At 35.6% G+C, this 19,325-nt stretch overlaps 1 protein-coding gene across 1 annotated transcript; it reads right to left on the minus strand.

The window, feature by feature from the left end:
* Positions 1 to 2,071: 2,071 nt before the first annotated feature.
* Positions 2,072 to 4,445, minus strand: LOC131952442 (putative serine carboxypeptidase CPVL). Its single transcript, XM_059315085.1, has 2 exons — positions 4,377 to 4,445; positions 2,072 to 3,508 (listed from the first exon to the last, which is right to left on the minus strand). The coding sequence occupies exon 2, from the start codon at positions 3,498 to 3,500 to the stop codon at positions 2,166 to 2,168; it is 1,335 nt and encodes a 444-aa protein (XP_059171068.1). The 5' UTR covers positions 3,501 to 3,508; positions 4,377 to 4,445; the 3' UTR covers positions 2,072 to 2,165.
* Positions 4,446 to 19,325: the final 14,880 nt, after the last annotated feature.

Genomic DNA, 19,325 nt, shown 5'->3' on the forward strand with positions numbered 1-19,325 from the left:
AACAACCTTCAGTAACCCAAATGTCTTAAGGTCTCAACCAGACAACCCAGAACAACCTTCAGTAACCCAAATGTCTTAAGGTCTCAACCAGACAACCCAGAACAACCTTCAGTAACCCAAATGTCTTAAGGTCTCAACCAGACAACACAGAACAACCTTCAGTAACCCAAATGTCTTAAGGTCTCAACCAGACAACCCAGAACAACCTTCAGTAACCCAAATGTCTTAAGATCTCAACCAGACAACCCAGAACAACCTTCAGTAACCCAAATGTCTTAAGATCTCAACCAGACAACCCAGAACAACCTTCAGTAACCCAAATGTCTTAAGATCTCAACCAGACAACCCAGAACAACCTTCAGTAACCCAAATGTCTTAAGGTCTCAACCAACCCAGAACAACCTTCAGTAACCCAAATGTCTTAAGGTCTCAACCAGACAACCCAGAACATCCTTCAGTAACCCAAATGTCTTAAGATCTCAACCAGACAACCCAGAACAACCTTCAGTAACCCAAATGTCTTAATGTCTCAACCAACCCAGAACAACCTTCAGTAACCCAAATGTCTTAAGGTCTCAACCAGACAACCCAGAACAACCTTCAGTAACCCAAAATATCTTAATGTCTCAACCAACCTAGAACAACCTTCAGTAACCCAAATGTCTTAAGATCTCAACCAGACAACCCAGAACAACCTTCAGTAACCCAAATGTCTTAATGTCTCAACCAACCCAGAACAACCTTCAGTAACCCAAATGTCTTAAGGTCTCAACCAGACAACCCAGAACAACCTTCAGTAACCCAAATGTCTTAATGTCTCAACCAACCTAGAACAACCTTCAGTAACCCAAATGTCTTAAGATCTCAACCAGACAACCCAGAACAACCTTCAGTAACCCAAATGTCTTAATGTCTCAACCAACCCAGAACAACCTTCAGTAACCCAAATGTCTTAAGGTCTCAAGTTATCGTTTACACAGACAGACACACAAACACACACAGACAGAATACAGACATACTAAGTTTTTCAAACTCAGAAAGGTGCAGAGTTTCCTCCAAGCATCCCCCGGAGAAAGTCTACCACCCCCCCCCCCCCACGAACGAAATGGAATTTATATAGAAAATATATACTTTTGACAGAGTCTGCCCCCCCCCCCCAAATTTTAAGTGCACCCCCGGAGAAATAAGTCTGGAAGAAACACTGGGAAGTTGTAAAACGGCGAGATTGGTAAATTCTCGATTTCGATTTATTGCACGATTTAAATAAGTTCCCTATACATAATTTCATATAATTCGTGTGCTCGATTACAATACTTCCTCTATACTCTGTATACGAGAAAGTAAAAGAGTTGAATTTGTGATATATAAACCCAAACAAAGTCTATGATCTGCTGTTTATTTTTAAATTATTTGTAATCATGTGGCTTAAATCTCATGTACATTTATTGTCTTAAATGACCGTAAAATTGTTGTTTAAAAACAACCGTAACATTGTTGTTTTAAATGCCGGTAAATTTGTAGTTTCATTGCCTGTATAGTTATTGATTTAATGTCTATAATACTTTTATTTACCTAATGTAGTATTTAGTGTTATCATTAGTAGACTTTTGTTGTATTGTCTAATTGTCTAATTGTCATTGTTGTACTACAGTCGACAAATATTGTTAGAAGCTTGATATTTATTATATACCTCAGATAGCCCTTTGTAAAAATAAAAGCTTCTTACAACTATGTAGTGGCGTGGGTGTGGGTAGAGTCGTGTGCCTAGGCGTGGATGTAGTAGTGAGACTGGGCATGGGCATTGGTACTAAAATAAAAAATTCCTTTTTGCTTGTTAATCTTCTACAGATTTTATCTTTTACGAGCAAGCCTGGGGAGGTTGATGTGTTTATATGTTAATTTAAAAATTATCTCCACACTTTGTATTTACCTTACATTTTTTTTAAAACTGTTATAGTTGATTCTAGTCTTTATAAAAACAAAACGCATTTTTTTAAGCTCTCTTTATTTTGTACTGGTCAGTTTTATACTCAATTTTTGAAACTACAGTAAATACAAGTAACCTTTATTTTAATTTTTCGAAATAAATATAAAATAAATAGCATCGAATTAGTTAAGACGATAATATTTCTTTTTAACTTAGTCGTCGCCTTGCGACGGGTCCATCACTTGCTGATACAGCCTTGCTGTATAAAAAAATTCATCATGTCATACGCTCTCTTTGGCTGGTCATGGCCCGCCGAATGTCCGGCACCTTTAATGACAACCTGGCAGAGGTTCCCAGTTCTGGAATAGAACCCAGACAGCGCGCCATCATCACCCAACCAAACAGAACGTGTCGCGTTGTTGTATTCTTCCTGTCTGGACCACTTCATGGACAGCAGGGCCGCGTCAATCATAGCAGGACTTATAAGAGCGTCAAAGTCTCCAGTGTAGATCAAAACTTTGTATTTCTCCACAAGTTCGGCTAGTTTGGGTTTTGTGCTGGTCAATAAATCTGTCACCATTTGATTTCTAAACTCGGAATCCCAAAAACTGAACGTTGCATTTTCAACGTGGACACGATTTCTCACATAAGTCGAATTCACAACTTCGATCAGACTTTCGTATTTTGGGTATTCACCAGAGTAATAGTTGTCTAAAGCAAATCGATCGGTATTTAAAATAAAAAGCCTGTAAAAGAAGTCACCAAAGTCTCTAGCATTTAACCTATTGTGCTCAAATTCGTCGAAAATTTCATTGATGACAATCTTATGCTGATTTGCTTCCTTTCTTGAGATGGAGCCGACAGCAAGTAGATAGTCAGAGATCGCAAGACCTTGCTCATACGGGTCAAAGAATGGACCTCCAAGATAAATACCTGTTAAAGGAAGATTTGATCTTCCAGCTTCGATTTCTAAATGCAAATAATGAGCGAATGCAGGCACGTACTTTCCGGCATAAGACTTTCCGCCAATGTATAACTCTCGTTTCTGGTATTCAGGAAATAAAATGTAAAATTGTTCAATAAACTCATAAAGATCTTTAGAATAGCCATCTTGGTCGATCCTATATCCGGCGCTCCCACTGTCTGAATAGCTGAAGCCGACGCCGACGGGGTTGTCTATGTACAACATTGACATTGTCTGTGTCCACGAAATGTTGCTACGCTCGTACCAGTCCCTGGTAAGACAAATCGGACCGTTCTCATAAAACAACCCCAATGTAGACGGATTACCCGGGCCCCCATTTAGCCAAACCACAAGCGGAGATTCAGCTTCGGACGTTGAAGGAAAGAACCAGAAAAACAAATGGTTTCCGAGTTTCTCGTCCACAGTAATGAACCCAGCGTGGCTAGTCGGTATGACAGAATTCTCATCTTTTACCAGACTTAGCTCCTGCGCTTGCTTGATTTGACGTGTGCTGATTAGTGGTGACAACATCAGTGGTAGCTCTAAGGAACCAACATCTGCCAACAGTATCAGAACAAAGCAGCTTAAAGTCAGCAAGATAATCGCCATAATGGAGGCTTGAAAAGAAAAGAAAAAAGAAAAATTCTGAAAAAAAATGACTTAAATTCCGAAAACTAACTATTTTTGCATATAATAATTTTACGTTTAGTTTTCATATGTTTGTGCACTTAAAATCTTGTTTCTGTAAATGTAGTATTTTAATAGTTTATTATTTAATTATAACAATGTAAATATGAAATTGCATGTCGTTGATTAATTCATTAAAATCAGTTAGACCTCCCGACAAATGTTTTTGACAAGTAGATCGTTCTTAACAGAAGAGACACTCCTGCGCATTAATTATATCAAATTTATTCCAAATCAGCAGCCTTCGGTGCAGGCGTATTATTCTATCTACATTAAACTGATTTTGAGTGACTAATTGCCAATATCAATAGATTATGATATAGAGTATTTTTTTTAAATAAAATTATTATTTAATAAAACAGCCAAGAAATGTTTTGTCATTACTCTGCACGTTTTTTGGTATGTAATTAAATTCATCTCGCAAACAATTTGTAACTCACAGTCAGTTCATATTATGATGGCCAATCAATCAATAATTATTTAACACATACACCTAAATATATTCATATAAAGTTTACAACACAGAGATAATAATCTCGCCAATCAAGTAATTTAAAACATAAAACCACACATGCTTTTTCGCATTTTACTTTCGTGTATCATAATCTACTCGTATTATTTTTAAATCATTTAAAGTGTCTCATATTTAAGTTATTAAATTGTCAACAGAGATAATGTGAAGGTTTTGAAAATTACCAATCTGTAGAAAATGTATGACAAATCGTTGTTTTTTTTATAGAATTTTTTCAGACACGAGGGCAGAGAAATCAAACGATAAAACAAGGTGCAATTACTCACAATTTTCTCTCTCTCTTTTCTGGCAAGGCTCCACGTTTTCACGTATGATTCAGAATAACAATGTTTTACGCTTGTCGTCCTATAATATATAAACCGACCTACCCTAGGAATCAAATAAGGCGATTTATATATTAAAACATTGATGCTATCAGGGCAATTAGTCAGTCCTATTTTGCAAATATAATACATTTTGTAATGACGATACATTTAATAACATCGTAAAAAAGTATATACAATCCAATCTTCATAACATACCGTTAATCTATCCATCAATATTTCAATCCCTAAATACATCCATCCATCCATCCATCCATCCACCCATCCATCCATCCATCCATCCATCCATCCATCCATCCATCCATCCATCCATCCATCCATCCATCCATCCATCCATCCATCCATCCATCCATCCATCCATCCATCCATCCATCCATCCATCCATCCATCCATCCATCCATCCATCCATCCATCCATCCATCCATCCATCCATCCATCCATCCATCCATCCATCCATCCATCCATCCATCCATCCATCCATCCATCCATCCATCCATCCATCCATCCATCCATCCATCCAGCCATCCAGCCATCCAGCCATCCAACCGTCCATCCGTCCATCCGTCCGTCCGTCCGTCCGTCCGTCCATCCATCCATCCATCCATCCATCCATCCATCCATCCATCCATCCATCCATCCATCCATTCATTCATCCATCCATCTATCCATCCATCTATCCATCCATCCATCCATCCATTTATCCATCCATCCATCATCCATCCATCCATCTGTCCATCTGTCTATGCGTCCATTCGTCCATCCATCCATCCGCCATCAGTACGCCCGTCCGTCCATCCATCTATCCGTCCATCCGTCCATCCGACCATCCATACATCCATACATCCGTACATCCATACATATGTACATCCAGGGGCGGAACTACCATACCGCCAGACCCCGCAATGCGGGGGGGAGGGGGGGGGGCAGGACGTTTAGGGGCCCAGTTCCGACCAAAAAACATTGAATTTTTTTTTCTAAAATTATGAAAGTGGTTTTGTAAAAAAAAAAACAGGTCTACTATAGCAGAGACTGTTGCGTAGAAAGATATTTTAAAATCTACAAGAGCTATAGTTTGAAAGGTAGGTAAACATTCACACTATTTCCATGACTTACTGCCCTTCTTTAAAAAAGGGATGCCCACAAAGCTCATTTAAATAGTTTTGTACTATGTTGATTCTCTGAATTGTTACTTCAATAAGACGTACTATACAATAGTATAGATATAAAAATCATTATTTTCGAAATTGATATTATAAAAGCCAAAAATAAAAACAATAAACATAACGCGAGAAACCAATCACGAATCAAGCTAACGTCTTTATATATTTTTGACCAGCATGTAAATGAAACATTTGCAATACAAGGTGAGTTTTGACTAAATTTTTTCTGGTTTGTTCTCTTAGAATGAATATATTGCAGGGGTCGGCAACCTTTTGAAGCGAAAGAGCCAAAAGTTACAATTTTCAAAATTTCCCTGGTTTTAAAGAGCCACTAAAAATTTTTTATTTCCAATATTTTATTTTTTTATTAAGATTATTAGTATTTGTGCAAGGAGCTCGCGAGCCGCAGGTTGCCGACCCCTGATATATTGCAATAAAATACTCAGTTAGGATATATATATATATATATATATATATATATATATATATATATATATATATATATATATATATATATATATATATATATATATATATATATATAGGGGGCCCTAATTTTTTCTTCGCGGGGGAGCCTTTTTTTTCTAGTTCCGCCACTGTGTACATCCATACATCCATACATCCATCCATACACCCATACACCCCCAACGTCCATACATCCATACACCAATACACCCAAACATCCATACATCTAGACAAATAAACCTTATCCTAAACCTGAACCTTAACTAAGATCTAATTAAAACCCATCCTCCAATATCTAGACACATTATATCGGTATAACGTCTTATCTACCTTAAAATACCTGTCGATTTATATAGCAATAACAAAAACCTTTATTAAGTATTTTTAATTAACTTTTTAAAAAGCAGATATGCATTTAATTACGCTAGTTAAAACAGCTTAAAACTGTAATTAGATAAAAGATTTTTATCCTACCCAGCTACGCCTGCGCTCAACAGACTCATAAATTCAAAGAAAGGTACACCCATATAGTAAGCGACCGAAAAAATATTTTCTGATAGTTAGAGCCGATTGATTATTTAATGACACTCGTGAAGTTATTGTGAGGATATCTGCATGCGTGGGACAACATGGTGCGACCGAATGGGTTTAATTATATGGCATCGTAGGGTGTTACATCAAATTATATGACAAATTAAGTGGCGTTGTGGTGATGATCAAATTATGTGATATCATGTGGCGTTACATTATGATGTGATTACCTGTAAAAGTAACGTTTATTAAACTATCTTTATATTTTGTGAAATCTCTCACAAGGAGGCTATATTGTAATTTTTTTGCTTTCGAGAAATGTTTTAGGAACTGGTGTACACGTCGCGCGTTGCTGCTATCTCAGAATAGAAAAAAAAACTTACGTACCATCGTCTTTGCAGCACTTAATTTACATACTGTTGTATTATAAAAACTTATTATTTACTGTAATATTAAAACAACATTAATAAACCGGGAGTGATCTCCCCTAAACTTTCTCGAATATTCTTATATAAAATAACAGGGGATGGGAACTCGGGCTATAGACATGATTTTTAATCCATTTTAAATACTTAAAGTTTTAAAAATAGGATAAAATCTCTTAGACAAATTAATTGCACACCAAGTGAACGCCAAATAAAAAAGCGCATAATAGTGCGCAATATTATTAATACTTTTAAAATTTACATTAGTTTTTTGAGAAATCGGAAGTAGCGTAAATTACTACTTCCGGTCAACGGAAATTACTCAAAATTTAACAGAAGGTAGAGAATTAGATCTTTTACGTACATGTGAAATTTGATTTATCTATCTGAAATAGTACTCAAGTTATAGGCTTTTGAAAAATTCAAAGTAGGAAAAGTACCACTTCCGGTTATCGAAAATCGCTCAAAAGTTGATACGGATCTACGATTTTGATAAAATACTTATATATGAAATTTCATCAACCTAGCTGTAACGGTACTCAAGTTATCGTGTTTACACACGGACAGACAGACAGACACACAGACAGACACACAGACAGACACACAGACATACGGACAAGATTGCAAAATTATGTTTTTCCGTATCAGTCAGGTGTAAAACGTCGAGATTTGTAAAAATCTCGATTTTTTTTTTTTGCACGATTACAAGACTTTCTCTATACTTCGTATATACGAGAAAGTAAAAAGTGTACTTTCTGTGTTGTTCTCGGTACTTATGTTTTTTTTTCGCTTTTCCATCTGGTAAACAAATAGATCAAGTTTCCCTACACGCAAGCTGGTCAGATATCGTTGCCCATGTGAGAAGCAAACTCTCCAAGTTTAGTACTTCACACCAAGCTGACGCAACATTCTACAAGATTTTCATCAAGGAATTCTCTCGTGTATTTTTCAGACGTGTGACAGTTGTTTTTATGTAAGCGCTGACAAGTGGGTGGAGGGAGAGATGTGACACCTATGTCTAATCAACCCCTAGACTATTGATCATCGGGCATCAGTGCAACCGTCGCTAATCCCTAAAATCCCTAACCTTAATTTAGATACATTTCCAGTTAATCCATTAGCTTAATCTAGATGCATTTAGATTAGTGTGTTGAAATACATCGAAAATCTCAGTGATGAAAATCTTATGCTGATTTGCTTCCTTTATGGAGATATAGCAGAAAGCAAGCAAATAGTCAGAAATTGCAAGACCTTGCTCATACGAGTCAAAGAATGGACATCCAAGATAAGGTCTTAGGTGCTTTGACCAGAGGTGGTTTGACCAAAGGGGGTTTGACCACGGGTGGTTTGACCAAAGGGGGTTTGACCACAGGTGGTTTGGACACAGCAGAGCTTTGACCATAGAGGGGTTTGACCAAAGGGGGTTTGACCACAGGTGGTTTGGACACAGCAGAGCTTTGACCATAGAGGGGTTTGACCATAGGGGCTTTGTTTCTTAGTTTGAAAGCCGAATATATTTTAAATTTTAGATAAAACTAGAAACACTGTAAAAAATGTTGTTCTTAGTTAATTTAATAATCAAAATGTTATTTATAGTTTGCAGTCCTTAACTGCTTGAAACATCATGTCGAACCTAATTTCGCTTGTTGTTTACACAATATCACTTCGATAAATAATCGCCGATAAATGATTGCGTCTACGCTCAGATAGCTGTTGATCTCTTTTCGATTGGCGTAATATAATTTTTTAGGTCGACATAAAGAAATTCTTTAGAATTTAAACTTCGAGTACAACAGCTTTTTACACAGCAGATCACCATTCTGAATGCTGTCTAGACCCAAAAAGGGCGGATGTTAAGCCATGACGTCAGGTGCAAGCTCTCCATGGCTATCACCCCCACCCCTCACCAGCTGGTGAGCTGTGGTTCACACCGAATGTTTATAATCGTAGAGCCGGGTCAAATTAGTGACAGCTATTAGGGGCAGATAAGTTAGTCTTTAAACGATTTTTTTTAGTGTTGAATGCGATCCCCATCCAACACAATTAAGGATACGTGTCATCTGGTTATGCGTCATTGAGGCCATTGACTCCGATTTCAGCCTGCTTTTCTTTTTGGGATTTGCTTCCATAGCATTTTTCCAAAAAAAGAACAAACTACAAGACAGCAGTTGTTTGATTTTGGGAGGGGGGGGGGGCATGTACCGGTCGGCCGCAAAGTCCACGAAGAGAAGGTCGAAACTGACCTTGACTAACCGGCGCCTTATATGAACTTTTTTTTACCCCCCCCCCCCCCCTCATTGATATTTTGTGAGGTCGTAGACCGACCCTGGAGGGTAACATTCCCGTCGGAAATAACGCGTAGGCCCACTGAACTGTCTTCGACTTTACTAATTACACACCGTGTCATGATATGGACAGATGAGCACAGAATACATCTGGATTCAACATGCCCTACTTACAAAGATGTAAACCGGAAACATGTCCGTGAAGGCAAAGGCCAACGCCATGATTACCATGGCAAAAAGGCGTGCGTGAAAAAGATAACACACGCTACTTTATTGTCGAAACCCGAAACATTAAACTACGGACTAAACATCATTAACCATCTTATTTCCTTCCAGTGTAAACATATTTCTTTTTAAACGGTTTTATAACATTATTACATTAACAGAAACATTTTTAAAATTTAAAATAATTATAAATAAAATTACCAAAGGTTTCATGGATGGTATAAGGTTAATTCTTGTCATCAAAATCATCGACACACAGACGATGACATGTGCTGATGTTGTCATTGCTGCATTCCATCTATGAAAAATAAAGGAATCAACATTTATAAGAAAAAATTATCATCTCAACGTCTCAAATGTGAAACATAATAGCCAGTTTAAAATGTGCGGCGGTCGGATTAAATAATTTTTAATTAAAAAAAGATTCGTAATGAAAAATGCAGACAAAATAAATGTACTCAGCTTGCAACATCGGTGCATGTAGCCACAACGGTAAAGAGAAGATGTGTTCATCCCTAGGAGCAACAACTGACTTCACATTTAAAATCCATGACTATAAATTGCTCTATAGAAAATAGTAACATCTCAATAAAGACGTATCACAACATCGCAGGGTGGTGGGGCAAGAAGCTTTTGTATCTTTTAAAACGCAAACTTTTAATAGGCGTCACAACTCACTGTTTGCATACCTGTCGAAATTCACGGTTTGCATAAACGTAAAAAAAAAAATTACTATGTCCAACGTAAAAACATTTGATGACAGTTTTGTTCTATGTTGTGCTCTAGAACTTTAGATAGACATAAAAATCCCCATTTTTTAAACCTGACATTTTCTATAACCTGTTTTCGTTTATCGACATTTGTCGGTCATTAAAAAATTGTGTTATATATGGGAAATATTGATAAAATCGTATTTCCGTATATGTTTATTGGAAATTATATAAATAACAGATAGTATATTTTAAAAATATTTAAGGATACTCACTGTGTGCACATCTGGCTAATATATTGCACCTACTTCTGTAACAGATCTGTCGTACATCGACCCATGTGGGTCGTAATGTATGCTACAAGATCTTTAGTCTTTAACATATCAATCTACTTTAGATAGACATAAAAATCCCCTTTTTTTTAAACCTGAGATTTTCTATAACCTGTTTTCGTTTATCGACATTTGTCGGTCATTAAAAAATTGTGTTATATATGGGAAATATTGATAAAATCGTATTTCCGTATATGTTTATTGGAAATTATATAAATAACAGATAGTATATTTTAAAAATATTTAAGGATACTCACTGTGTGTACATCTGGCTAATATATTGCACCTACTTCTGTAACAGATCTGTCGTACATCGACCCATGTGGGTCGTAATGTATGCTACAAGATCTTTAGTCTTTAACATATCAATCTACTTTAGATAGACATAAAAATCCCCTTTTTTTTAAACCTGAGATTTTTCTATAACCTGTTTTCGTTTATCGACATTTGTCGGTCATTAAAAAATTGTGTTATATCTGGGAAATATTGATAAAATCGTATTTTCGTATATGTTTATTGGAAATTATATAAATAATAGATTGTACATTTTAAAATTTTTTTAAGGATACTAACCGTGTGTACATCTGGCTAATATATTGCACCTACTTCTGTAACGGATTCTGTCGTACATCGACCCATGTGGGTCGTAATGTATGCCACAAGATCTTTAACATATCAATCTAGGGGGGGGGGGGCTGCGAGCGGGAAGCAAAACTTGGTTAGGACAGGAGACGATGTCAATGTTTATTAATATTTTACATTTCATCAAGAAGATTGCACGCCATCGCACGCAATCATTTGATAACGCACAATTTTTTTCATCAGGCTTTATAAAACGTAACTCTTTTCATTAGAATTTTCTATCAAAATTAATTGAAATTATTTATTAAACAGTAATAATCTAAAGTAAATTATAGTATTTTTTAACATAAACAAAGTCATATTTAAATGTTTATATCACGCATTTAACACAATTACATTACTATTAATAATTATTAAATGTTCAACTATTTTTACTCCATTAAACACCCTATTTTTTTGGTATGCTTAATTCTTCATTAATTGGAAAAAAATGTTTAAAATTGTCTGGGTGTCTTACGAGCACAAAATTATCTAGAGACTTGAATTTTTCAAGTCGATTTTAAAAAAAACCATAAGAAGCGTGTAGAGACATAAATGGCGAATCGTGTTTAAATTTACAAGATTCAGAATTAAACAAAGAAACAACTCAGAAAGTGACCCAGACCAATACATTATTAATGCAGTGGCTCATGCAGAGACGGAGGAATGAGCGTAGAATGCGTAAAAAAAGGCGCCATCTACATATATGTATATATATATATATATATATATATATATATATATATATATATATATATATATATATATATATATATATATATATATATATATATATATATATATATATATATATATATATATATATATATATATATATATATATATATATATATATATATATATATATATATATATATATATATATAAATATATATATATATATATTTATATATATATATACATATATTTTTAAGACATACCAAATATGATATGTTGTTTAATGGTATAAATATAGATAAATATGTATTACCTATTAATCTATGTACAATCTAATGAGTTTATAAAGGGTATCTAAAAGGGTCATTTTTGATCAGCATTTACCCCCGTGTTCTGTTTGCTAAAAGCAACCGACATACTTATGTAAAGCGCGTTCGGTGACGGCCAGAGGCGTAGCGAGGGGGGTGCGTGGGGGGGGGGCATATGTCCCCGGGCGCCGACCTAAGAGGGGCGCCAAATTGAAAGTTTGAGGGGAGGGTGCAAATGAAAAGTTCGAGGGGGGTGCAAATCGAAAGTTTATTCCCGGGTACCGGGTAGGGTCGCTACGCCTCTAGTGCCGGCTACTGCCCTACAATCATCAGTCTAATTTGTTTTATGCATATATATATATATATATATATATATATATATATATATATATATATATATATATATATATATATATATATATAAACCAAGCAATCTTAAGTGTACAGCATAATAATGAAATAATGCATAGGTCAAACTCATTTAGTTGAAGTGTCTAGCCAAACAATCCCAAGTGTACTGCATCATAATGAAAAAAATGCGTACGCTAAACTCATTTAGTCGTCGTGTCGAAACTAGGCAAATCCAAATGTACTGCATCATAAATAAAATAATGCAAAGGTCAAACGTATATAGACAACGTGTCTAAACCAAGCAATCTTAAGTGTACCGCAAGTTAAGGAAAATAATGCATAGGTCAAACTCATATAGTCGTCGTCTTTAAGCAAACAATCCAAAGTTTACCGCATCATAATTATAATAATGCTAAGGCAAAACTCATATAGACGTCCTGGCTAAACAAAAAAAAAACAAAGTGTAACGCACAGAGGCGTATCCAGGTTTTCGTTGTAGGGGGAGCGAAATGAGCAAAAAAAGGCGCCGAATTTTGAACACGTTCTATATACGTGTATTATATATATATATATATATATATATATATATATATATATATATATATATATATATTTAAATATATATATATATATATATATATATATATATATATATATATATATATATATATATATATATATATATATATATATATATATACACTACAATCAAAAACAATAAAGGCAACACAATATGCTTTGTAATTCTTGTAAAAAAAAATTTTACATAATAATTCCTCGGACATTAATTAAGACAAGCGAAATAGGGGAAATAATCACGCTCTTAACCATTAATGTCCCGTAACGCCCGCTGCCGCCCGACACCGTTAATGTCCCGTAACGCCCGCTGCCGCCCGCTTACAATACGCATAGAAAAATTAAATTTGTTTCATTAAAATTTGGCCTACAAATCCTAATTTTTAACTAAACAGGAAGTCGGATGGTTTCAGCATCCTTTTCCGGTCTTCTAATTTCAATGGCGCTTTTGAAAGATAAAAAATAATAGTTTCTTTCTATCTCGAAATTTTCGACTCATCTGTCGTATTTTTAGTAGATTTAATATTAAAAATAAAAAAAATTAATGCCTCTAAACGTATCTAGGCATGTATTTTATGAATTATATATGTTAAACATAACCAAATTGATATTTAATATAAATATGTATATATCTACATATGTAATTACAAATGTCAAAACAAATCAATTATTACTTAAGAATGTCATAAAGTTGTTTAACAATATTCGTGTTTACAAAAGATTTTGGTCTACAATCAGAATTAAATATATTGTTATCATAAATGCTAAAGTATTACAGCATAATGAAAGTTTTTAAAATCAGAGTTGGTATAAAAACACGCTTTAAATGAAATAGAAAAGCATTCGTAATAATAGCATACATTTAACTAAAATATCGGTCTTTAGTACAGATCACACATCGTTTCATTAACTACTGCTTTTGTGTTCTTAAAAGATCATTTTTTAACATAGTGATCAGGTATGGGCTCGATCACTGTATTGATCACACACCTTTTTACTGGTATTTGCAAAAACAATATTCACAGAGTTTTACCTGTTCCAAAAGCTATGATTCTGGCGGCACGGTACTTTGGTACATCGTTACGCGTTTTTCCAAATATACTTAACAGATCAGTTCGGGTTGGGTTGGGGGGTGGGGGGTTCAACTTCATTCACCACTGTCCGGTCACTTTAGGTCAATTATCCAACCCAGTGTACACCTAGGTGTGCATTAATGTCGCTCTACACAATTGTGGTGGTGAGGTGTGGGGGGGGGGGGGGGGGGGGGAGATAACCAACTCAGAGTGAACATAGCGTCAGTTTTAGATGACTGTTCTAAACATACATATTCAATTACACATATATACTGATTCAGAAATAGATTTAAATAAATAGCAGTGGTATTGTGACAAAACTTTTTTTTTTACAGAGAATCCATGGAGAGGGGTTATAACTGTTTCATATAATTTGTAATCGTAATCACTACGCCCAAACTGTCATAATACTACTACTTCATCATGATGACGTTGTTGACCTTGTCAAAATTTCCCCACCACTACGCAGTTTGCCCATTAGTAAATTTAAATAGAGGTGCCACATCAGTTGTATTTGTGTCTGTATTGTAATTTTTTTAAATTAATGACACGATAAAACTGTATATATAAAGTAATTGTGTGTGAAGATTTATGTATAATATTTTCTAGATCAATTATTCTTAAGCAAATACATTATACAGTTGCCTTAAACTTAACACCCCTCTTGCCAAGTGGTACTACCCGTAGAGGTTTTTTTTTAATTGCAATTCATCGTAATGGTTATTTTTAGAATGACAAACTTGATACTGCTGTTAATATGTGTTGTAAACGTAGACGCTACTAGACTAGTACAATTCTGCTTAATTGCTGCATGAAAAGAAATATTGTGATTTACATAGATGTGGCGACTAAAAATAATTTGTTAACAAAAAATCATTGTTTAAAACTTTGAGTTTAAAAAGTTTCCAAAAAGGCGCCACTTTGCTGAAAATGGCCAGAGGGGAAGCGGCCGCTCCCCCTGCTCCCCCCCCTGCGTACGCTACTGGTACCGCATCATAAAGAAAATAAAGAATAGGCCAAAGTTATAAAGTCGTCGTGTCTAAACCAAGCAATCCTAAGTGTTCAGCATCATAAGGACAACAATGCGTAGGCCAAACGTAAATAGTCGTCGTGTCTAGCCAAACAATCTGAAGTGTACCCCATCATAATGAAAATAATGTATAGACCAAATTCATATAATCGTCTTGTCCAAACCAAACAATCAAAAGATTACCGCATCATAAGGACAATAATGCGTAGGACTATATTATATAGTCGTCGTGTCTAAACCAAGTAATTTTTAGTGTACAGCATCATAATAAAAATAATGCATAGGCCAAACTCATTTAGTCGAAGTGTCTAGCTAAACATTCCCAAATGTACTGCATCATAATGAACAAAATGCGTGTGCCAAACTCATTTAATGGTCATGTCGAAACTAAGCAAATCCAAATGTACCGCATCATAAAATAATGCAATGGCCAAACTCATATAGTCGTCGTGTCTAGCAAAACAATCTCAAGTGTACCGCAACATGAGGAAATTATGCGTAGGCTAACCTCATTTAATCGTTGTGTCTAAACCAAGCAATCTCAAGTGTACCGCATCATAATAAACATAATGCGAAGGCCAAACTCATATAGACAACGTGGCTAAACCAAACAAAACAAAGTGTTCCGCATCATATGGACAATAATGCGCAGGCCAAAATTATATAGTCGTCGTGTCTAAACCAAGCAATTTCATGTGTACAGCATCATAATGAAAATAATGCATAGGCCAAACTCATTTAGTCGAAGTGTCTAAATCAAGCAATCTTAAGTGTACCGCATCATAACAAAAATAATGCGAAGGCCAAACTCATATAGTTGTCGTGTCTAAATCAAACATATTTAAGTTTACCGCATCATAATATCAAAATAATGCATAGGCCAAACTCAATTAGTCAAAGTGTCTAGCCAAACATACCCAAGTGTACTGCATCATAATGAAAAAAAATGCGTACGCCAAGCTCATTTAGTCGTCGTGTCGAAACCAAACAAATTTAAGTGTACTGCATCATAATATCAAAATAATGCACAGGCCAACATCAATTAGTCGAACAGTCTAGCCAAACAATTCCAAGTGTACAGCCTCATAATAAAAAAAGCATAAACTCATATTGTCGTCGTGTCTAGCAAAAAAATCCCAAGTGTACCGCAACATGAGAAAAATTATGCCTAGGCTAACCTCATTTAATCGTCGTGTCTAAACCAAGCAATCTTAAGTGTACCGCATTATAATAAAAATAATGCATAGGCCTATCTCATTTAGTCGAAGTGTCAAGCCAACAATCCCAAGTGTACTGCAACATAAGGAAAATTATGCGTTCGCAAAACTCATTTAGTCGTCGTGTCTAAACTAAGCAAATCCAAGTGTACCGCATCATAATTAACATAATGCGAAGGCCAAACTCATATAGACGTCCTGGCTAAACCAAACAAAACAAAGTGTTCCGCATCATAAGGACAATAATGCGTAGGACAAACTTAGTTAGTCGAAGTGTCTAGCGTACCGCATCATAATAAAAATAATGCGAAGGCCAAACTCATATAGACATCGTGGCTAAACCAAACAAAACAAAGTGTAAGGCATCATAATATCAAAATAATGCATAGGCCAAATTCAATTAGTCGTCGTGTCTAGCAAAACAATCTGAAGTGTACCGCAACATGAGGAAAATTATGCGTAGGCTAAACTCATTTAATCGTCGTGTCTAAACCAAGCAATCTTAAGTGTACCGCATCATAATAAAAATAATGCATAGGCCAAACTCAATTAGTCGAAGTGTCTAGCCAAACAATTCCAAGTGTTCCGCATCATAATAAAAAAAGCGTACGCCAAAGTCATATAGTTTGTCTAAACCAAACATATTTAAGTGTACCGCATTATAATATCAAAATAATGCATTGGCCTAACTCATTTAGTCGAAGTGTCAAGCCAAACAATCAAGTGTACCGCATCATGAGGAAAATTATGCGTAGGCTAACCTCATTTATTCATCGTGTCTAAACCAAGCAATTTTAAGTGTACAGCATCATAATGAAAATAATGCATAGGCTAAACTAATTTAGTCGAAGTGTCTAGCCAAACTATCCCAAGTGTACCGCATCATAATAAAAATAATGCATACGCCAAACTCAATTAGTCGAAGTGTCTAGCAAAACAATCCCAAGTGTACCGCATCATAATAAAAATAATTCATACGCCAAACTCAATTAGTCGAAGTGTCTAGCAAAACAATCCCAAGTGTACCGCATTATAATAAAAATAATGCATAGGCCAAACTCATATAGTTGTCGTGTCTAAACCAAGTAATTTTAAGTGTATCGCATCATAATATCAAAATAATGCATAGGCCAAACTCAATTAGTCGAAGTGTCAAGCCAAACAATCCCAAGTGTACCGCATCATAATAAAAAAAAAGCGTACGCCTAACTCATATAGACGTCGTGTCTAGCAAAACAATCTCAAGTGTACCGCAACATGAGGAAAATTATGCGTAGGCTAACCTCATTTATTCGTCGTGTCTAAACCAAGCAATTTTAAGTGTTCCGCATCATAAGGACAATAATGCGTAGGCCAAAAGTATATAGTCAGAGTGTCTAAACCAATCAATACCAAGTGTACCGCATCATAATGAAAATAATGCAGAAGCCAAACTCATATAGTCGTAGTGTCTAGGCCAAGCAATCCCAAGTGTACCGCATCATAATGAAAATAATGCTGAGGCCAAACTCATATAGTCAGAGTGTCTAAACCAAGCAATCCCAAGTGTAATGCATCATAATAAAAATAATGCAGAGGCCAAACTCATAAAGTCGTAGTGTCCAAATCAAGCAATCATAAGTGTACCGCATCATAATGAAAATAATGAAGAGGCCAAAATCTTATAGTCGTAGTGTCCAAACCAAGCAATCCCTAGTGTACCGCATCATAATGAAAAAAATGTAGACGCCAATTTCATATAGTCAGAGTGTCTAAACCAAGCAATCCCAAGTGTTCCGCATCATAATGAAAATAATGCAGAAGCTAAACTCGTATAGTCATCGTGTCTTAACCAAGCATTCCCGAGTGTACCGCATCATAATGAAAATAATGCAGAAGCCAAACTAATATAGTCAGAGTGTCTAAACCAAGCAATCCCAAGTGTACCGCATCATAATGAAAATAGTGCAGAAGCAAAACGCATATAGTCGTAGTGTCTAAACCAAGCAATCCCATGTATATTGGATCATAATGAAAATAATACAGAGGTCAAACTCATATAGTCAAAGTGTCTTAACCAAGCAATCCCGAGAGTTCCGCACCATAATGAAAATAATGCAGAGGCCAAACTCATATAGTCGTAGTCTAAACCAAGCAATCCCAAGTGTACGGCATTATAAGGAAAATACTGCGTAGGCCTAAATCATATTGACGTCGTTCCTAATTCAAACAATCCTAATCGTAACTTATCATAAGGGAAATATTCTTTAGGCCTAATATTATATGGACATCGTGGCTAAACCAAACATTCCCAAGTGTACCGCATCATAATGAAAATAATGCAGAAGCCAAACGCAAAGAGTCATAGTGTCTTAACCAAGCAATCCCAAGTGTACCGCATCATAATGAAAATAATGCAGAAGCCAAACTCATATAGTCAGAGTATCTAAACCAAGCCATCATAAGTGTACCGCATCATAATGAAAATAATGCAGAAGCTCAACTCATATAGTCGTAGTGTTTAAACCAAGCAATCCCAAGTGTACCGCATCATAATGAAAATAATGCAAATGCAAAACTCATATGTCATAGTGTCTTAACCAAGCAATCCCAAATGTACCGCATCATAATGAAAAGAATGCAGAGGCCAAACTCATATAGTCAGAGTGTCTAAACCAAGCAATCCCAAGTGTACCGAATCAAAATGTAATTAATGCAGAAGCCAAACTCATATAGTCGTAGTGTCTTAACCAAGCAATCCCAAGTGTACCGCATCAAAATGAAAATAATGCAGAGGCCAAACTGTTATAGTCGTAGTGTCCATCCAAGCAATCCCTAGTGCACCGCATCATAATGAAAAAAATGTAGACGTCAATTTCATATAGTCAGAGTGTCTAAACCAAGCAATCCCAAGTGTACCGCATCA

This window comes from Physella acuta, unplaced genomic scaffold (assembly GCF_028476545.2).
Source record: "Physella acuta isolate Inbredline_101_S28 unplaced genomic scaffold, ASM2847654v3 ptg000873l, whole genome shotgun sequence".
NCBI classification, from domain to species: domain Eukaryota; kingdom Metazoa; phylum Mollusca; class Gastropoda; family Physidae; genus Physella; species Physella acuta.

Excerpts from the sequence above, each read along its gene's own strand:
- LOC131952442 (XM_059315085.1), bottom strand. The coding sequence starts at position 3,500 with ATGGCGATTATCTTGCTGACTTTAAGCTGCTTTGTTCTGATACTGTTG.